Consider the following 19,773-nt stretch of genomic DNA (forward strand, 5'->3'; position numbering starts at 1 on the left):
TTATAAATGGTGAACTAGCCTTATAAGCTAATTTATTAACTGTACCAGAAGCAATTTACTTTGGTATTATTACCATATTTCATCAACCAGTCCAACTCTACACCACTACATTTATTCATGCACCGAACAGTGTAATTTTCAATTAATGCATTAAATACAAGCTAAACATCACAAACCAAATAGTATGTAAAAATAAACTTGAAAAAGAAAGCGAGAAATCACTTAATGAAAAAAAAAAATCTACTACCAAATCTCGAAATGAGTATAGATCAAATTGCAATGCTTTTTCCCTGACATGCATATGTGTAACCGACATATAAGTAATAAACTAGTATACCGCATAGATAATCTAAATGAAAAGTGCTGATTTCGTACTAAAAGCCAACCGTTAAAAGAACCTTTAGTAAAATCGTTGATCGTAAAACTTCAGTTGAACGTTTAAAGAGCGAAAGATACCTATATACTTTCAAGCATTATTTTAAGCCCTGATTGCACAACCAAGAGAGCTTTTGGGCCAATCCTCCCAAAAGTAGAAAAAAGGACACTGTTAAGGACGGAAAACTATAGCAGCCCGAAAAGCACACATAAATTTAAGAAACAAAAATATAAGTAACACAAATTTATTCCATCCGTTTGACAGGTTGTTCTCCTGCTGGCAATGAAGGATGAGTGTCACCAATGTAAATCCAGAAGCCTGGTTCAATAACTTCTAAAACAGCTTGGGCTAAAGCATTCCTGGCATCGCTATCATGCTCTTCCCATTTGAAGTATCTTCTGGCCCAAACTGCTCCCTCTGCTTCTTCTTTCTTACGCATATCACGTTGTGATTGTTCGATTGTAGACTTTTTCGAGCTTACAATATCATAATTACCACTGGCTAAGGCAGCGGACACTTCTTTCCAAACATTTCGAGACTCCCAGTCTCCCATTTCTGATTCAGGCTTGACGGTAATAGGAGTAGCTTCAAGACTAGGGATGCTTAAGAAAAAAATGGTACTTTTCAGACTAGGAATAGTCAATTTAGATTCGCCAGTCCATACACCTTCAACAATATAATCAGGATCTTCATTTTTCTCAAAGATAGTAGCCTTGAAAGAATTCTTGGTACCTCTGAAGTAACCTCGGCCGGAATAATCGATCTTTGTAATATAATTTGTGTTGCTAACAATATAAGTCGAACCGTACAATTCAATATAAGGTGCCATAAACCACAGTCCTTCAAGGGAGATATTGGGCAGAGTTATATAATATGTCTCATTATACTTTTCAAGATGAACACGAAGCTGGCCGAGTTGGTTGACGTATACAGTTCGTCCTGAAAATCCACTTCTGTATTTATTATGCGTATCAACGGTGATACCGGCTTCCTTACAAACCACATGAGCAGCTGATTCAGGTCCGTGATGGGATACTTGCTCGGCAGTAAGCTCCACTTTACCCTTGCTAGAATCCCATGACCCATAAAAAAGCTCTCCCAAAATAGGGTTCAACGGTTTCTTTTCAGTACCATACTGAAATTTTGGTTAACATTACATGATAAAATTTTATAAAGACGTACGTTCTTATTCCGGGATGCGTATTCACGACTAAGACCAGTTATGTACCACTTGAGAACAGCCAGCATACGTTCTTTAGGAGTGGGAAAATCGACAATTGTTACGAATAGCTCAGGAAACTCAAACCAATAAGACATGTATTCGAGCAAAGATGTCCCTGATAAAATGAAAGAAGGAGCTGAAAGTGTGGACAAGTCACCAGTACTGTGAAGTAAAGTTAGTATTCAAATACAGATTAAAAAGAGCAATCGACATGAGAAAAAGACAATTCCTCTCTGAAAAACAAAAAGAAAAAAACTAGAAAGTTATGAGATGGAAAATTAAGAAATGGCGCTGGAAAGTCCTCTTTAATGTTAGACTCGAAAGGACAATAGCACATATCAATATGAAAGCTAAAGGCATGACAAGCAAAGAACATGAGTAAAAAACAATTTAACAACAGCAAAAATAAGCACTTGTCCATATTTTGACGCGTTATTTCATTATCTAAACCAGCCAGCCATTTGAAAGCCGGGCAAATTGCTGGAAATAAGACAATTATAAGCAATTTTACGCTTAAAAAAAGTTCCTTTTATATTTCAAATTTTTACAAAAATCACATAGATTTGAATGAAACTAAAAATCGAATGAACATTTCCCGTTGGAAAAGAATGCATCGTGTTCAAATTTACCTTTTTTTTTTCTCAAGATACCATATTTCCAATTTTGTTTCTTTTAACTGAATATACTTACAATGTAGCCAAGTTCTTGATGAACCCCTTTTTTGAAGAAAAAGTAAGTAAAATGTTACAATGTCAAAGAAAAAAGTAAGATTCCTTGCATAAGGCTGAAAGCAGATTGATTATGCCTTCAATCTTATAGGACTCAGTACAATTCATACCATCCAAGTGCTCCTATCATAAGGAAAAAACATGTTAGTAAAATGTAAACATTTGATTAAAGAACATATGTGGTACTTACTTAGAAATGGGTTCATTACCAGATTGCACAGTCTCTTCCATTTGTTCTGATGTTTCCGACATTGTCGATCGTGTAATTAAATGCTATCGTGTTTGGTAAAAGAATAAAATCGACAGACCATGGATTGGGCGATGTTGGTTCGACTGCTCTTGCTTAACGCAGTCCTACTATTCTCCTACGTCAAAATAGTGTCATTTTACAAAGGGTACACCATTCTGCACTGTAATTATACTGCAGTAATGACTTTATTATTTAAATTATTTAACGTGGTTTATCGTGGTATATAAAAGCTGCAAAATGGTCAGTAGAAGGCACGAAGGATCGTAAATAAATGACTATTTATGAGCAAGCAAAATACATACGAAGCTTTTCTTATTTGATTAGCATTCTTTAATACATTATGTATAATATTTTTTACATAGAAAGGTTGTATGCCTTGCATATTTATACCTAGCAGATTCGAAACTGCCAGCTGGTAGACGCATGTTTTTACGACTTTTTAACATAATCGATGTTTGTTGAAACTAATTGTTTATTTAATTATTTAAACAGTTAAAGTACAAAAAAACTTCAAGCGCGCCTCCATTTCTAACAAACTACTACTCATTATTGTCAAAGCAATCTATTCAAATGTACCAAACTATCTGTTATAATTACAAGGTTATGGTGGGAAAAGTAATCTTGTTGGGAAGAATTGATTTTAACATAAAGTTAGCTATTGCCGAACGATAAATCACATGTTCGTTTCAACAAAAATGACATTTGTTGCAAAGGTATAAAAAGTTGTGCGAAATAAGAAAAGACAAAAAACATGATCTTATGACAAGAAATGTTAAAAAAAAAAAAAAAAAAAAAAAAAATTGGGATGGGATGAAAAGAAAGGTATGCAGACATAAACAACAATAAGCAAAGGGAAAATATAAGGAGAACGAAAGAAAACAACGCAAAAGAGATAACCAAACAGATGGCTATCAAATTAATGAATGAATCAAACGCAAAATAATCAAGTAAACACCACAACAAAATCTAGGTGATTCATCTTCATTTAAAAAGGTCGGAGAAGAGACCTAAAGAATACAAGCACACTTAAATTCTTCTCAAGAGCTCACAAATAAGAAACGGAGCATAGAAAACAAATGTTAAGCAAAACAAAATCGGTTGAGAATTAAGGAAATAAAAAGTTTTCAAATATGTATCTTTGCCAAAGTAAATTTGAACAGTTATAAAGTTTTTGTACAAAAGCTCGAATTCCAAGGAAAAGTTTAAGTTACCATTAAAAAATGTGGTAATATTTATCATAATGTTCGGAGACATTGATTGGTGTAATTTCCGTACTTTGGGATTCAAGAGTTTCTGGTATACTAATTTGAGAATCTTGGGTAATAGATTCTGTTAAAGGCAGCTCCTCCTCATTCAATCTAGCTCTTAAAGAAACACCACGGCTACGAGTATAAGATCGGGACAAATTTTTCTTGAGTTGCTGAACTTGTTGCTGATCATGCACTTCTTTGGCTGTATCCACATTATCAATATCAACAAAATCAACGTTTTCTAATGGTTCTTCCTCACCACGTAAGTGCTTCTCAGAAGCATCATCAGAGTCAGTAGCAAAATCAAACTTGTTATGTGTTTCCGTACGTCCGCTGTAAAACAAGGGAAGAAGTGCACGAGCATCAGATCGAACCATCGGCACGAGCAATGGGGCATAGGTGGATGGATGACCAAAGCACATTTCACTTTCACTAATCTCATTTTCCAAGGGCTCCACAACCTTCATGTATGGATCCTCAATCATGTAATGAGATTTTGGATCAAGAGCAAACATGCACCATATCTTAAAGGCAATGGCAAAGGAAAAGTTTGGAATTATGCAATAAGCGCGAACACGACCTCCCTGTACCCACAAGCATAAAAACAGAATTATGTTTGCTAATTCTAATCCCAGTAAAATACGATTCACCACTGGGCGCCAATACCCACCACCACTTTCGGTTGAGGAATTTGATACGTACATCAAAATATATTTTTGTGTTAAGTAATTGACGCAAAACAATACACTTGCAAACAAAAGGACCAAAGGGTTTATGCAAGCGTAACAAATAGCAATAGTAAAAAAGTATATTAACTTGTTGAGAACTTGACTGTAAACATACTTGGTTGGAGCGGTCCACTCTAGTAAGTCTCGAGGAGTAGGAGAAAAAAACTTTGTCTTTATTAATCGAATTGTCAAGGTTATAGGTTGAGCAATTTCGACAAAAAAAGAACAAGTAGAGTGAGCGATAAACATAATCCAAAAGGTTGAAAATTGAACAAAAGAACTAACTGACAAACCAACAGTATCAAATGTTGCAAACGCCGACATGCCTTCGGCAAAGTTACCTTCTTCCTTAGTTTTATAGGCAATAATTACACCTAGTCTCCAGAATACAGCCATCAAGGTATAAATGATGAAGTTGTCAAGGGTGAAAATGATGTGTAGTTTATTTAAAACACCACGTTCTCTAGACGACTTAGTGAAACTTCCTTGCCAATAGGAGATACGTCTCATGATTATTTCCAAAATCATAAATGTAAAACCCGCAACTGCAGGACTCAAAATACCCTGCACAATTGACCAAAAACCGGAACGAGATGTAAGCTGCTGCTGAAGCCAGGGCCAAACACTACCAAGGTGATATAAATTTGATATGAATATTGCAACCAAAGCGGTTTCAATAATCCAAGCGATAATTAAAATGATAAACAATATGTTTCCAATCATTCGATTGAATAACCTTGTGCTCCACGCCAATGACAAATTATCCCATAAGAAGTCGGAAGGTTCTGGAGCCATACTAACTGAAGCACCAGCAACTCTGGAATTATGGCGGGCGGTATCATGGGCTATATAAGATGATTTGTACGTTATGAATCCGTAGTGCTCAAATTCATTTTCATATAGCGACTCCCGAGCAGCATCGACCCGTAAACCGTAATTTTCAATTTTAGCAGAATAGTAGTCAATTGCGTCAACCTTTTCAGAAGTGAGTAAGCCTTGCTTTACTCTCCGTACTGGTCTATCATCTGGCAACTTTTTAGGATTCTTAAAAAATTTTGCCAAAACCGCTTCCAAAGATCGGACAGCATTATCATGCTTTTTAAGTATTTTTGGAAGATTTTTTATAGCGTGACAAATATGAACATGCATAGGTGCTTCAGAGCTTTTCAAACGTGAAGCAAGTATAGATAACCCATTATTGGAACGCATGGTTGTTGGGATATCCATAATTAACAAGGAACGAGAACTCATTGATTGTTGATAAGTAGGACTTCTGTAATACCTTTGTCTAATTCTCATCACAATTTGGTAATATCTGGCTAACAAGAACAAGACAAGGACATTAAAGACATAACAGATAACAACATGAGCCCATGTCCAATTTCCAGTAACATTTTGAATTGACAGTTTCGCATAAGCATTTTGCGAGTCAGAATTAGCAAGAGTTTTGTTAGTAGCGACAATGTTGATTGGAATAAGGATAGTACAACAAATTGCAGCTAAAATTAGGAAAACATCCCTACAAAATCGAGAGAAAAGCAGAGAGATAACGGCATCCGCTCCCATATTATACAAGCAATCCTCTACTTTGATAGACCATAATGGCTCAATCCAACCCCAAAGACTCTTCTTCATAGGAGGAATGCATCGATCGTATGTGCTAGTCAACGACGTTAGGCGTGGAGTATAAACATACTTAAACTTTGTCCTGAGAAGCGTAAATATGCACAGCAAAATCACTGAAAGTAGAGAAGAAAAACCAAGAGACACAAGAATTGAATACTTGTCAAATTTAGCTTGGGCAGGATTGTCATTTAGAAGACTATTAATGACAACCTCGATGAAAGATTCACGTTTCTCAATTACCATTGTAAAAACCATATGAGAATAGAGTGCTTTATGAAGAAAACGAAAATCCAAAATTGCTTCAAATCACTTCTTCAATCGGTCACTGACTCTACTTCAATTCTCCTGACTATAATAGAGTGCTAAAACGTAAAAGCAAAAAAATTTCTCAATACTGAGAATAGAAAATCAAACACGGTATGGTTATGTCTGAAGGTTTTAAAGACTTCGCAAATGAAAAGATAAAGCTGTGCAAATGATTTTGATCAAAGAAAAAAAACCGAGTCCGATAATTATTACGGTCTTTAAAAAACGAGTGATAAACGGGGTGTTTACGATTAAGATATATGATGCCAATAAAGATTTGGGAAGGTTTTAATAACAAAAGCTTTTGCTTTGAATCATATGAAGCGAACGTAAAGAAAATAATTTACTTGGAATGTGTAAACAAAAATTTTAAAAAATCGAAATCTTAATTGATCTTTAAATCAATCAATATATACATTCGAATCCGTAAAAAAACAATTACAAGAATATCTGGAACCGTGAAGACAATTCCTCGTTGTATTTTTAAAGAAAAAACAGCTCAAAATGTGCTGTTCTATCGCACTAAAGGCAACTGATAAAGCTTTCAAGGCTTTTAAAAGCAAATTATGTGGTATATTTATTAGTCCTAAAGATTGTGTGTTTAGTTCAGCGCAAGTTACTAGCAGCCGTCGAAACTGCAACTTTGTATGTATCAAATTATTAAGTGACCTCGGAAACCTGCAACTAGACAAATGTGGCTTATAGACGAACCTCAGATGACTTTACTTGGTAAAGGAGAAGAGCTAATCTATAATCCTTTTATACATAAACAAAGCGTATACTTTACTATAAAAACAAAGAAACTTAATCATTTGCAGACAAAGAAATTTTTCAAGAACAAAGGGATTCTGGCATCTCAAGGGAAATACACCACCATAAAAATATGAGTATACAATTATCTAAAAACTTTTATTGTTAAAAAAAGAAAAAAGTATATAGTGTTACTATCAGTTTCTTTAATAAATAGAGTGAGTAATTAATATGGATAAAGTAGGAATATCACAGTTGTAGGGAGATTCATAATAAACTTTGAGATTTCAACACGATTTGATAGTTTATTTATAAGATTTGAGTTATAGAAAACTTCCCAGAATCAAAAAAAAAAACCTTTATGCAAAACGAATCTCATTGTGCGCTCGATCTAACGCTAAGGCAATCCTTTTTACTTCTTTTTGAGCAGCTTCAACGTCACCATACAGTAAAGCATCAAAGATAGAGGGAAATAGCTGTGAATGTGAATTTCTTAAATTGGGGCCGTATATTAAATGTTTGTACCATTCATGTCCAGGAAGGCCAGCTTCATCAAGGAATGATCTCTCGAATCTGGCAAGTTTAGCATTGTACCCTTCAAGCTCTGGATGTTTTTTAACAGAGACGGTATAGCTATTGTGCATCATTAACGATTTCCACTCTCTGATTTCATCCTCAAAACGAATTAAGGATTCTAAAAGCTCAGAGAATTCTTCATTGATCTTGCGCAAGTCAAGTGCATTAGCCCCTGGTATCTCAGGTATACGTTTCAGCATTTCACCAACACCATTTATCTCGTCTTCAAGGTCGTAAGGAACAACCGGGTCATTCGCTAAAAACAATATTAGATAGCTCCATATTTTCCCTAATCTAGCAGCATTCTCCCAATATTCAGAACCAAAAGTATCAATCCAACTAACAGTATCTTCACAAGAGCCGAGAAATGGCATGGGTGTTGGATTTTCTTCATTCCTTTCGAATGCTAAGTTAACTACCGGGATTCCAGCAAAAGTTAAAAACGAAGTAAGGTCCGATGTGTAATCGAAGTCATCGGTTATGATGTTCGCAGCTTTCATCTCGTCTTCCTCATTCGCAACATCAAATGCTCGTTGGATAACCTTTTTTAAGCCAGGAACGGTTCGTGCAGTAAAAGTATCACCACTGACTGCAACATCCACATTTATGTACGCAACCGCTTTAGCTTCTAAACTTTCTTTCCAGTATTCCAAAAATTCTGTGCTACCAATTGCATTGAACTGCCTTGCATCCCAGCTGGCAAATACAATAGTACGTCTTGGCTTCCAAGATAAATCTTGCGCCATGTTTGCAAACGTTGAGATAACATCAATTAAAAGAGAAGTGCCGACGGATGAATCAGAGGCACCCGTACACCAGGAGTCCCGTGGAGCTCCTACTACCAAAATTTGATCTGACTCATAACCATCAATTTGAGCCATTATGTTTATTATTTTTTGCTTATCCTCAATATCTTGCAAAACATTAACTTCTAAACCGGGAGAGCTTATTTTGGAGCCAGTCCAAACTTCTGATAAGACAGGAGCCAGGTCTTGACACCAGTTGGAATCTTTGACTAAATGTCCATGCCCCTGTAGTCTCTTGAGTAATTCTATACCGTCATTGAAAGTGATTGGAATGCTCACTATAGAAGGCAATACATTCGCGTCTTTTGGAGAAATACGGTTTGTTTCTTCATGTGCAGACCAACCTGGTGTTAACGGATCGCCGACGTAATAATAATGGTTAGCGACGCTTCCTCGATATAGAGAATTTGCGGATGGATAAGGTCCAGCTGGGTACACCTGATTTAAATTATCGAGAGACGTCAGATAAGTATCTTCGAAAATCAAAATAGCAGAGGCGTTGTACTTTTCTGCATTAGCCGTCGCCAATGCAAAATCGCTTTGGTTTGCTCGAACAAGTACGATGCTAGATTCTACGTAAATACCACTATTTACAAGCCACTCGAAATCCTCAATTCTTCCACGGTTAGCATACACAAGAGGTGCATTCACGAAACCAGATGGGCTGCCTCCAAAAGTTGCCGGAGTCGGGATCGATACCCCGTCATAGCCCCCAACTTGGTAAGACTCAATCAAAGATGGATGAAAAGAATCATCGCCGTCTATCGAAAGTGATACTAATTGAGGGAAGTTAAGATAAGCATAAAATTCTCTAAAATCAACAATAGTTCCTTTTTCATAATACAACCTGTTCATGATCATCTGAAGAAGTGAGGAGTCCCCAACAGTACCAGCTAAATGAGGGATTGAAGAAAGAGTCATTACTTGTTGCCGGGTATCTGATATATCGCATCCCTTGATGTAATTTAAAAGAACATCTTCACCGTAATGATGAACAGAACGCCAAGCAGGTACACCATCAAAGTAGCCGTAATAACTAGCAAGAATAATTACTGTTGCAATCACAGCTAGATATAAAAATTGAAACGGGATGCGGTGAAAGGTAGAAGCAAATCTGATCTCAAAAGAATGACAAGCAGACTCCCATCCTTCATGAATGGCAGCAAGTTTTGTACGCAACAACGGAAACCTTGAACTGTCTTCAGATGGGGGTTCGATAATCTCCATTTCTTCCATCGAAGTCTCATTCTGCTCACCGTCGTTTGGCGGCGCAGAATTGTTTAAAGCAGAATGAAGAGCTACTTCTTCATAGCTAGGAGGGTCCTTTGGAGGAGGAACGTAAACATGCTTCTCGTCAGTCATTTCATTTAGTCAGTATAGAAAGAATATATGTGTTAAACGCAGTAATGCGAATTATTAGAAACCAACAAAAAAGGGGGGGTTATAATAACTAAAGGAAATCAAAAGAATCGACGACTTTGCTCATATAGACAATAAGCGCAAGATATATTAAGAGGGAAGTTCTAATTTGTCGAAAATGTGTAATAAATAAGTATCAGATAAGGATGTGAGATGTGATGGATGATATATTTCGTAAATGAGATTTTCGAATAAGTATATAGAAAAAAATGGAAAAGACAAAACGAAAGCAAACAATTAAAAGAATGAACACAAATAGAAATGAAAAGGAAGAACAAATATGCAGGCCCAATAATATTTCAAAATAATTAAATGCGCTAGAAACAAAAGAAATTTTGGAACTTCAAAACCAAAAGAATAACCGTTCTGAAAAGAAAAAGATTTTACTTCTTTTCTAAAACCTGTTATAACAAAGAATAACAGTAAAATACAGCATGTAAAGACTACTTTTACGCTTTCGAAATAGAAAGTAGTAGTTGTAATTATCGGAAGGGAAAAAGAAAGCTGTCAAGCGACTACACGCTACTAAGTCTCGCTGCTATTCAATCAGAAACGTACTTTAGTATCAATGAGGGCAAAACAATGTGTCCGTGCTTTGTAGCCAAACGTTTAAGCAGAATGTGCTTTTGGTGGCTGATGAAAAGTGGTGGATAATGAACTAGTTTTATTCAATGGCAACCCACAAGCCAACGAAAGTTCAACATTATATCTATTTAATTTACATATTTTTTAGAATTCTTTCATTGATAATCAAGAAAAATAAAAAAAGTAGGCTCACCTCTAGATACACAATCTAATATGCTTCGTAAATTTCGCAAGCTCAATGTTTATTTGGGATTAGAGATATCTTCATTATGCTTTAAAACAGTGCTTTTACATACTATAAGAAATTCAGTCTTGCCATTGTATTACATATAAACTGGTTTCCAATAGTTTCGAGAAGGGTCGATTTTGGAAAGGGTTGAAATCGGTTTAGTTTATGATATTTTCAATAATGTTAAAATACTGTTTGTCGTTTTAACTTGGGACTCGTCTTGGCTGATTTGAATAAACCACTGAAGTTTTTTGTCTTTCTTTTTTATTCCTCTGAATCGGAAATACTTTTCCCGATAAGCGTTTCGAATGAATAGAATTGAAATTGTTTTGTCCCTTTACTTTCTACTTATATAAAAGAAGACGCACTTCTTTTGGAGACATATTCTCAAACAACACAAAATATGCTGGATTGTAAATACTCAGTTTAAACACATATGAGAACTTAAAGTAAGATATCTTTATTATCAATTTATTTTATTAGCTTCACATGAAGGAATATAAATTACATTTATTTCAAAACCTGATTAATACTTGTTCGCAGCTTTAGGTATGTGTATAAATTTATTAAATATGCTTAGTAACTGTCTACGGCCACACCTAGGCGAAAACACCAGTTCCCGTCCGATCACTGCAGTTAAGCGTCTGAGGGCCTCGTTAGTACTATGGTTGGAGACAACATGGGAATCCGGGGTGCTGTAGGCTCCTTTCTTTTTTTTTCGGAATATTATTTTATTCTTACAATGTTAACGGCTTCACTGAATTTTTTATGCTGCTTTGTTGATGATACTGTAAAAAATAGTGACAAATAAAGATTTTGAAATATATCAAACCTATCTGTAAACATTTGAGAACAATTCTAGCGTACGAATTAACTTGTCCATATCTTGTTGTCATACGAATGCACTGTTTATTGTTCATCGTTGACAGTTTTCAATGTAAAATCAATTTTTTATTTGAGAAAATGGTTTCTAATGTGCCGCTTTTGTTAAAAAATTATAGTGCAACAATAGATAGATATGCTATTCCTTGAAATGTGGGTTTCTTTTCATTACTCTTTACAGTTTTCTGTTATGTTGTCGTTTTGAAAATGGACTCTTCACAAGAAGAGAGTATTGACTTTAGCAATTTAAACATAGAATCTTAGCACGTTTGATTTTATTATTTTATAATTAGTTAGTCATTTGAATTGCCAAAAATGGTGACTTAATTTTGGTTACTAACAATTGAATAAAAAAATAAAATAAAAATAAAAAGAAGAAAAATCAATATAAATTGCGAGATGATACTACTAAAGTTCACAGCAATTTTTTTTAAAAAACAACGAAAATTTGTAAAAAATGACAAAATTAAAGATGAAATAGTAAAATAATGCGAACGCTTCATCAAACCATTTGACACATTAGTTATAAGCATTGACAGAAACTTTGATAATAATGCTTTTAGAATTTATCTTAATATAACTAGGCGATTATTCAGCTGTACAATTTAGTTTTTTTGAATAAATTATAATGTTATTTTATCAATATTCTATGTTTTTATAACTCTACAATTAAATAGATATATGCTTTTTAATAGAGCATTCTAACAAGCTTTGGTGGTTTAGTGGTATAATGAATCGTTGCCATCGATTCGACCCGGGTTCGATTCCCGGCCAAAGCAATGTTTCTTGTTTTTATTGTTAATTTAATATTAGCAGGCTTCATATTTATTTTTTTAGATAAAGGGCATCACGTTTATAAGTGTGGTTCACTTGAACCCAACAAAGTGAATGAAGAGCTTCGAATGTTACTGAAGCCGCGTAATTAGAACGGATGGATTATTACTTGAAGCAGTAATTAAAGTTTTCATAAATTGACCAACTGAATACCCGATATTGCATTGCAAATTTCTAAACATACCAACGTGTTAGGAATCTGTAATAGCAAAGCATGGAACGAAAGGTGTTTAGTCAACTTGAATTTAGCTAAACGAATTGCACATCTTTTAACAGTATCGAAGAAATTGGGCAATAGAAAAGTTAATACAATGAGCTCTACTTTCATCATATTTTCATGTATTCAGGCAAGCAGCTAACTAGCTATTGTCTTAAGAGCAATAAAGATACACAACGGTAAATCGTTAAATACAATAGTAAACTGCACTCCACTACTATATAAATCAAGCTTTTAGAAAAGGTAATCGCAAAAATGAAGAAAAAGTAAAGTAAAATTTAAACAATAACATTGTTCTTTATAACGTTATAAGTTTTTCTATGTATAAAAATTTCAAGGAAAGCTATAGTTTGCACTTTAGCGCATTCACTACCACCTTGCTCTGGTATAGGCAATTTCCATTTAAGCAAAAGCACTATGCTGCACGACACCAAAACGCAGCCAGAACCACTACCCTTAAATAACACGAAAAATCTTGCATATCGTCTTGAAGCACGAATACACGTGCCTTGTCGATTTTCAAGACCTGTATTAATTTTTGTAAAGAAAAGTAGAATCAAAAATGAGTGAGAATAAAAAGTTTCGGCCAAAGAAGGTCGGAAATACCGAACAAGTTTCAGAAAAGCAACACACAGATACAGCGTTAAATATATCGCAAGATAATAAAACTTCATCCTCTTCCGCCAAGAGAGGAGCGAAGGGAAGGCGAGGCACCAAAGGAAAATCTGGCCCGGCAAATTCGTCTCAGACTAGTAATATAGAGGGATCAAATGCGCTTGAGCTCGAATTTGATCGTGATTCGCAGTTAAGCGTATTGCAAGAGCTGTTTCCTAGCTGGACGATTGATGATTTAAGTTTTGCTTTAGAAGAAGCGGACCGGGATTTGGAACTGACCATATTGCATATTACTGAAGGTCACGCCTCCAAATGGGGTGAAGTTAAAAAGAAGCCAATCCCTAAAACAAAGTCCAAACCAACAAGTCATGCTCCAGTTTCCGATAATGTCTCTTCCACCTTTCGTAATGCTACACGTAAATCAAAGAAACCTTCCGCTTCTAAGGATACTTCTCGGGGGGTTCGAAAATCAAAAGCAGGAGCTCCCTCAGATCCTTCTTCCGTTCATGCACCATCCTCTTTAGAAAAGCCTGCTGGTACTGGCGATCTTCCTTCCTCAGAAATTTCTACCAAAGCTCCTGCATCAACGACAGTGTCTTCTTCCGTTGATCCTGGTACTATTAATGAAGATTCCTCAATGAAAGATCATACTACATCTAATGAACAAGCTTCAGTTTTAACATCGGCTAATACCGCTGCTTCAACAAATACGAACGGCACCGCAGGCGGTACTTCGGCCTCAGCAAAGTCGACCAGTGCGGCTGATCAGGCTGTTGCATCTTCAAAGCCTATAAAGAAGGCTTGGGCTTCAGTTGCAAAGTCGAAGAAAAAGGTCACTCCCGCTCCCGCTCCCGCTCCCGAATCCGAACCTTCTAAACCCTCTATCGCTCCTTCTCAACCCTCTAAAACTAATGTTTCCGCTGCTTACGAAAAACCTGCTGAACTGTCATCCTCATCTGTTCCTTTCCCTCACAAATCCCAGGACTCTGCAACTCCCGCAAATGTTGAAACGACCCCCTCCACAGCTACCTCAGCTCCCAAAAAGAGTACTGCCCCATTTGCCATAAATGCAGTCAAGCCCGCTCCTGGGCTTTCCAACATCTCTTCTGCTTCCCTACCTAAGCCCTCCTTTGCGAAGCAAGCCGCTGTTGGCTCTCAAAGCTCTACAACTAGTATGACTACTGCTCGATTACTTTCTGATAGATTCCCCGTCGTTATGCCTGTTGCTAATACTGCTGCTATTCCCGAAAAGGTTCAAGTGCGTTTCGGAAGCTTGACACTTGGGGGTGAGGACAAAAAATCGACAAAGTCTTCTTCAGACAACATAGCACAGTCTGGACCAAGAAGTTCCTATTTTCCTAAAAAGACAGTTTCACCAAAGCCAGAGGCAAAAAAAGAGGCGAGCAAAGTTGCTGAATCCACCAAAATCCCAAAGAAACAACACACTTCAGCATATGAAAGCCGTGCTCCACAATCGAAGGTTCCCGAAAACTTGAAGGAATCTCATGTTAACGAGACACCATATCGTGGTTTACACGATGTAAATTTACCGGCCAGTGGAAACGCCTCTTCTGTCTCGGCCATCCCTCCTCAAGTATCAGCCCAAACGACTATACCCGCTGCATCCACAAGTGCTACAAGTGGCCCGGTGGTTGGTAAACAAAGTGCCGGATATGGCGGTATTTATTCTCCTGCTACACATGGAATTTCCCCTCAACCATATGCTGGTGCTAGTCTTATTCCTCCGTCTACCGGAGCTGCTTTTAACAACGAAACTGCATCTTCAAATGCTGGGGAGACAACTGCACTTCCATATTCTTCTAGATTTATGAATCCTGTGGAAAACCGCTCCGCCAATAGCCCATTCGACAATTTTCAACACATCGACCATAGTACTGAATTGGGATATGCTTCAAATACTTCTCAACAATATCAACAGACTAGTCATCCAGCATACACTACTATGTCTCCTATTGAATATGGTCAAGCTGCACCAGCAGCTCATTACTATAATGAGCGTAATCAATACTCACAATATGATAATGTCGCTGGTAGTGCGTCGAATACACCAGATGTGCACTCGGTAATGCATAACAAGGTTGCATCTTCTAATGCTACTTCTCTACCTGCTGCTGGAACAGCGACTCCTAGCCCTGTTGTTTCTCAACAACAGCCCCAACCTTATGCATTTCCTCCAATGTATCCTATTCCTTATGTGTCTTATGGATACGGTACGATGCCTTACAATAATAACAAGTTTGGACAGCCCCAGCAAGGATACATGTCTCAGAGCGGCTTTAATGATTTCCCTCCCATCTTTGGTGGACACAGCAACGTGTACAACAGACAACAGCCTGGCAATGTAAGTGGTATGAGTGGAACACAAACTAGCAACCCAATTAATAATGCCACTGCAAATACTAGCGGCATGACTGAGAAAGCGGCTGGACATCGTGACTCTGTGATTGGAAATGGAGGCGTAACCGGGGCGAACAGCATGTCAAGTACTTTGGGTGGTTTGTCTTCCATGTCAGGGATGGGACGTGCGGCTCCTGGTATGTTTATGGGTAATGTTGGAAGTTTTGAAAACCTTAGTGCCAATGCGGCCTCTCCTTATGGCTTACCTCCTCAACAAACGCCATTGACCAATGCTGCTACTCAGCAGACAACCTCTTTTCAAAGCAATGCTAACAAGGTCAACAATGCAAACAGCCAACCCGCTGGGTTTCCGTTCAACTCTGGAGCATCTACCAATGCAGGTAGTAATGGATTAGGAGGCTATAATGCATACAACCAGTCATTTATAAACCGACCAGGAGGTTGGTACGGTAATGCTTAAATTGAACTTATGATCAAAAAGTTTGATAACGTAGAAGTTGGAAAATGCTTTTTATAAGGATTCAAAAATAGGCTAAAAATAATTGCGGACAAGATGCTATTAATGGAAGGGTAAAATCGATTTTATTGGGACAATCGAATTTATGAAGTTTTTCAATATATATATGTGTGTGATTTATATGGCTATGTGGTCACATGTGTTTTCTGTTTGATAGTGCTTAATTATGTAGTTTGAAATGTTGCTTGTTCATATCATAACATATCATACCACGCCGTAATGTTGCCATTATATGGTAATTCCTTGTATGTTCATAGAGTATTTTTTTATTGCATTATTAAAACAAACTGGCGTTTTGGAAGAGGGAAAGGGTAAATAAAGATTTGATGTTAAGGTATTTGTAGGTGTGGGTAAGCAATGCGAAGTGGGATAACTAGTTTCAAGTAATGATTATTATATTTCCAAAAGTCAAGTGCTAATGAAACACGTTTAATCAGTTGGCAATTTAGGGGGGTGGTTCACTCGGCATTCCTATTTTAAACAATTTTTGACGGCAAATGTTAAGCGAATTCGCTAAAGCAAAGTGTAAAAAAAAAAAAGCTTCGCTAGTAATATATGCCACACTTCAGTCAACAACACTACGTCAACCCTATACGCTAAGTCTACTGAATAGAAAAACTTGATACTTTTATTTACATTGAAATGAAGAGCAAATTTGTATAATACGTATTATTGATTCTAGAAATATAGCAAATTGAAACATCCAAATTTAGCAAAACAGCATGTCGCTGTTGTAAAATTCTCATGAAAAAATAGAATGTCTAACCTTCACTACTGGCAAGATTCGTTCATGTAGATGTAGTTGAAGAAGAGACAGTGTCATACACAAACGTAGAAAAAGTTCTGAAAAGGAAAAAGACTCCTAGTAGATTATAATTCAAATCAAATCAAACCAATTAAATTCAATAGATCGATGTCTTGAAACATTAATTCCTATAAGGTTGAAAATAGTAGCAATATAACGCAAAAATAGCGAGTCGTAATAGCAAGTAAAATGGTAGTCATTATAAAGGGTTAACTGTATTTCAAGTATAAAGAACGGAGAAAGTTGGAGCAATGGCAATAACACATCGAGGAGTAATTTAGGAAAGTAGTGAGAAAGATGTTAGAAAGGAAATTTAGTAATTTGTAAGTAATGATTTCAGAACTTGGAACGTGAAAGGGAAAAAGATATTTTCATCATAAAGAAAAATTTGCCCATCGTGAAATAGAGAAATAGTGAGAAGAAAACCACCACCGAAATAGCGAGACCCGCAGTATGTTACTTCACGAGTCTCGCTATTTTAGGATTGCATAGGTTATCGGATGGAATCCAGTAAACAAATGGGTAAGGAAAAGTGCGATCAATGATGAGTGGGTTGGGTTACAAATCAATATAGTCAGGTGAAATTAATTCGTTTCTCGATATAAAAGCAATTGAGAAAGGAATTGGATAAAATTTACAGAGAATTAAAAAATGGAGACAAGAAATAAGTGAAATGGGAGTGAACGCTCTTGTAAAAAAGCTATTGAGACAAGTGAAACGGTGAGAGAATGCGTTGACAAATGTGAAAGAAAAGAGAAAAGGGAATGAATATTTATAACAAAAAAAGGTAACAGGATTATCGATGAATTTTGGGGAAAATTTATGTTGAATTGCATGACTTTTTAGAAATCACGCCTCGAATACCGTTAGACATATCATGGTAAACATGTGATTTAGGAATTGGCACATGTAAATGAGGTTGTTGGGTAGAGAGCGGATTTGAATGGTGGTAGATAATTTAGGGTAAATTTGGGATGGATAGAGTAAATGTGAAAATAGTATGTAGGATGGCGGGGGATGCGTGCGAAAGAAAAAGAACGATGCGAAATGAATTGTAAAGTATGTGACTTGGGATGATGCGAAAAAAAAAGAGTCTGGAATAAAATTTGAAGAAGAGAAGAAATACAGTAGGTGGGAGTGCAATGAATTGAATTGGAAGCGAGGAAGCGAACAAAATCGATGGATAACAAGTGAATGAACAACAAAGTGAATTTAGTTTAAAGTCAATTGCTTTGTTGAAAATCAATTTCCTCTGTTTTATCAAGTGTGCGAAGGACAAAGGGAGTAAGAAAGATTCAAAAAAAAAAAAGAAAAGAAAAAGAGGAATTCCTTTTATGAGACATCCAGTTTGTTTGCGAGAACGCCAAGAACTCAAGCGAATATGGAGAGACGACGGTGAAACACGGTATGTTGCATAGTGTAGTGCGGGGTGGATTGCAAGGAGAATGGGTAAATTAGCAAGCGAGCTGGACCCCATTACTGTGATGCATGAGGTAACGCAATGTGCTAAAATGTTTTGGAAAGAATGACACTCTACGTTAGGATAGTGCACGTTGTTGACACTGCTCGTTATGGAGGACAAGGAAGAAACTAGTTCGGCCGTTTGAAGGGAATGGGAATGGGAATTGAATGAAGAAAGAATGGATTGAAGTAGTCAATTGATTAAAAACTCATATTTTTTTGTGTTACTCATTGACCTTTATGAAGACAACAATTCTGGGTTTCCATTGCTTACAGTGTGTTTCCATAGAGCAAAGTTCTTTTTTGATGGCTTTGTTTTTACGTTGCATTACTGTGTTATTCCTCACTCTCTGTATGTGAGTCTCGCGCTGTTTCAGCTGCTTCCTCCTGCTTCCTTCGGTTCCTTTTCCTTTCTTATCGGACGGTGGCCCGCCAAAATTAATTTCGCCTACATAAAAAGTGACGCAATAGAAACTCTCGGAACCAGTATGGACTTGAGGATGAGCGCATCCCGGACCTTGAAAGGATCCTCGTCGATGGTTGATTCGTCAGCTCATTCACATAAGGTTTCTCTAGAAGGTGAATTAGGGTTCTTTCAATCCGAATCCGCCAACCATCACAAGACCTTGTAACCGCCCCGGAAACTCAAATTGTCCCAACTGCCGATCAATTTTTTCCGAAGAAACAGCTTACGATTAACCGAAGGAACGTCCTGGGCAGTCAAGCGCAGAGGAACATAGTGCAAAGCGTCGTAGTTCAGTATAGTCGGACAGCAGAGTATTGTTGAACTCGATAAAGTAGGGGGGGAGAGAGAGAGAGAAAAAGGAGTGGAAAGTGGTAGTAGGTAAATGAGAGATGTCAATAGAAAGCAAAAACTTTATACAATAACAATCTCAACATCAACGATTTTCCTTTTCCAACTGAATCTCTTTTCCAAACTGTGCACTGTAAACAATTGTTCTATATCTTCTCCTTGTTATTCTATGTCTTCTCCTTCATGTTCCACGTCTAACCCGCTCCCTTCCTACCTTTTCGCTACCCTCCTACCCTCCTACCCTCCTCCATCCTCCCTCACAAACAGATGATGTTAACGAGACTTTGCACCTCGTTATTCCCGAGGAGCCGCTGGGATGCCATGAGCCTTGCTAATAGCCCTGTTAGCACGGTCAAACAAAATCATGCAATTCAATGCAAGAATCGTCAGCCTAACAA

The 19,773-nt window shown here is 36.9% G+C and overlaps 4 protein-coding genes, 10 long non-coding RNA genes and 2 other non-coding genes across 16 annotated transcripts, besides 1 other annotated feature; 9 read left to right on the forward strand and 7 right to left on the reverse strand.

The window, feature by feature from the left end:
- Positions 1-112: 112 nt before the first annotated feature.
- On the reverse strand, positions 113-2,613 carry osh42 (oxysterol binding protein). The gene is made up of 5 exons (NM_001021137.4): positions 2,517-2,613; positions 2,437-2,449; positions 2,289-2,314; positions 1,559-1,760; positions 113-1,511 (listed from the first exon to the last, which is right to left on the reverse strand). Exons 1-5 carry the CDS (start codon positions 2,576-2,578, stop codon positions 621-623), a joined length of 1,194 nt encoding a protein of 397 aa, NP_595231.3. The 5' UTR covers positions 2,579-2,613; the 3' UTR covers positions 113-620.
- Positions 2,614-2,747: 134 nt separating this feature from the next.
- On the forward strand, positions 2,748-3,399 carry SPOM_SPNCRNA.1370. Its single transcript, NR_150247.1, has one exon. It is a non-coding gene; the product is annotated as a non-coding RNA (long non-coding RNA).
- On the forward strand, positions 3,358-4,664 carry SPOM_SPNCRNA.1371. The gene has a single exon (NR_150248.1). It is a non-coding gene; the product is annotated as a non-coding RNA (long non-coding RNA).
- On the reverse strand, positions 3,408-7,099 carry rsn1 (Ca(2+) transporter Rsn1). The gene is made up of 2 exons (NM_001021138.3): positions 6,251-7,099; positions 3,408-6,214 (listed from the first exon to the last, which is right to left on the reverse strand). Exons 1-2 carry the CDS (start codon positions 6,421-6,423, stop codon positions 3,790-3,792), a joined length of 2,598 nt encoding a protein of 865 aa, NP_595232.1. The 5' UTR covers positions 6,424-7,099; the 3' UTR covers positions 3,408-3,789.
- Positions 4,996-9,947, forward strand: SPOM_SPNCRNA.4773. The gene has a single exon (NR_194130.1). It is a non-coding gene; the product is annotated as a non-coding RNA (long non-coding RNA).
- On the reverse strand, positions 7,380-10,675 carry tre1 (Transferrin receptor-like protease Tre1). Its single transcript, NM_001021139.3, has one exon. The coding sequence runs from the start codon at positions 9,978-9,980 to the stop codon at positions 7,596-7,598; it is 2,385 nt and encodes a 794-aa protein (NP_595233.1). The 5' UTR covers positions 9,981-10,675; the 3' UTR covers positions 7,380-7,595.
- Positions 10,598-11,310, forward strand: SPOM_SPNCRNA.4774. Its single transcript, NR_194131.1, has one exon. It is a non-coding gene; the product is annotated as a non-coding RNA (long non-coding RNA).
- A 96-nt stretch (positions 11,311-11,406) lies between these two features.
- Positions 11,407-11,591, forward strand: SPOM_SPRRNA.30. The gene has a single exon (NR_151416.1). It is a non-coding gene; the product is annotated as a 5S ribosomal RNA (ribosomal RNA).
- Positions 11,446-11,910: a sequence feature (RNA overlapping with rRNA (SPOM_SPNCRNA.4775) was converted to a misc_feature.).
- A 531-nt stretch (positions 11,911-12,441) lies between these two features.
- SPOM_SPBTRNAGLY.06 lies at positions 12,442-12,512 on the forward strand. The gene has a single exon. It is a non-coding gene; the product is annotated as a tRNA-Gly (tRNA).
- A 199-nt stretch (positions 12,513-12,711) lies between these two features.
- On the reverse strand, positions 12,712-12,933 carry SPOM_SPNCRNA.4776. Its single transcript, NR_194132.1, has one exon. It is a non-coding gene; the product is annotated as a non-coding RNA (long non-coding RNA).
- Positions 12,934-13,168: 235 nt separating this feature from the next.
- SPOM_SPNCRNA.4777 lies at positions 13,169-15,371 on the reverse strand. Its single transcript, NR_194133.1, has one exon. It is a non-coding gene; the product is annotated as a non-coding RNA (long non-coding RNA).
- def1 (RNAPII degradation factor Def1) lies at positions 13,224-16,606 on the forward strand. The gene has a single exon (NM_001021140.3). It carries the CDS (start codon positions 13,347-13,349, stop codon positions 16,236-16,238), a length of 2,892 nt encoding a protein of 963 aa, NP_595234.1. The 5' UTR covers positions 13,224-13,346; the 3' UTR covers positions 16,239-16,606.
- SPOM_SPNCRNA.4778 lies at positions 15,502-16,211 on the reverse strand. The gene has a single exon (NR_194134.1). It is a non-coding gene; the product is annotated as a non-coding RNA (long non-coding RNA).
- SPOM_SPNCRNA.4779 lies at positions 16,348-16,802 on the reverse strand. The gene has a single exon (NR_194135.1). It is a non-coding gene; the product is annotated as a non-coding RNA (long non-coding RNA).
- A 115-nt stretch (positions 16,803-16,917) lies between these two features.
- SPOM_SPNCRNA.312 lies at positions 16,918-17,745 on the forward strand. Its single transcript, NR_150722.1, has one exon. It is a non-coding gene; the product is annotated as a non-coding RNA (long non-coding RNA).
- Positions 17,746-18,661: 916 nt separating this feature from the next.
- Positions 18,662-19,159, forward strand: SPOM_SPNCRNA.313. Its single transcript, NR_150723.1, has one exon. It is a non-coding gene; the product is annotated as a non-coding RNA (long non-coding RNA).
- The last annotated feature ends 614 nt before the right edge of the window (positions 19,160-19,773 follow it).

The sequence above is a fragment of the Schizosaccharomyces pombe genome (assembly GCF_000002945.2).
Source record: "Schizosaccharomyces pombe strain 972h- genome assembly, chromosome: II".
Taxonomy (NCBI): Eukaryota; Fungi; Ascomycota; class Schizosaccharomycetes; order Schizosaccharomycetales; family Schizosaccharomycetaceae; genus Schizosaccharomyces; species Schizosaccharomyces pombe.

What these genes read in the sequence shown, in the direction of transcription:
- osh42 (NM_001021137.4), bottom strand. Translation starts at nt 2,578, where the DNA reads ATGTCGGAAACATCAGAACAAATGGAAGAGACTGTGCAATCTGGTAAT. An exon ending in ATCAAGAACTTGGCTACATT is followed by an intron (nt 1,761 to 2,288) that starts GTAAGTATATTC and finishes TTTACTTCACAG; the next exon opens with TACTGGTGACTTGTCCACAC. An exon ending in ACGCATCCCGGAATAAGAAC is followed by an intron (nt 1,512 to 1,558) that starts GTACGTCTTTAT and finishes CCAAAATTTCAG; the next exon opens with TATGGTACTGAAAAGAAACC.
- rsn1 (NM_001021138.3), bottom strand. Translation starts at nt 6,423, where the DNA reads ATGGTAATTGAGAAACGTGAATCTTTCATCGAGGTTGTCATTAATAGT. An exon ending in CTTCTCAGGACAAAGTTTAA is followed by an intron (nt 6,215 to 6,250) that starts GTATGTTTATAC and finishes GTCGTTGACTAG; the next exon opens with CACATACGATCGATGCATTC.
- tre1 (NM_001021139.3), bottom strand. Translation starts at nt 9,980, where the DNA reads ATGACTGACGAGAAGCATGTTTACGTTCCTCCTCCAAAGGACCCTCCT.
- def1 (NM_001021140.3), top strand. Translation starts at nt 13,347, where the DNA reads ATGAGTGAGAATAAAAAGTTTCGGCCAAAGAAGGTCGGAAATACCGAA.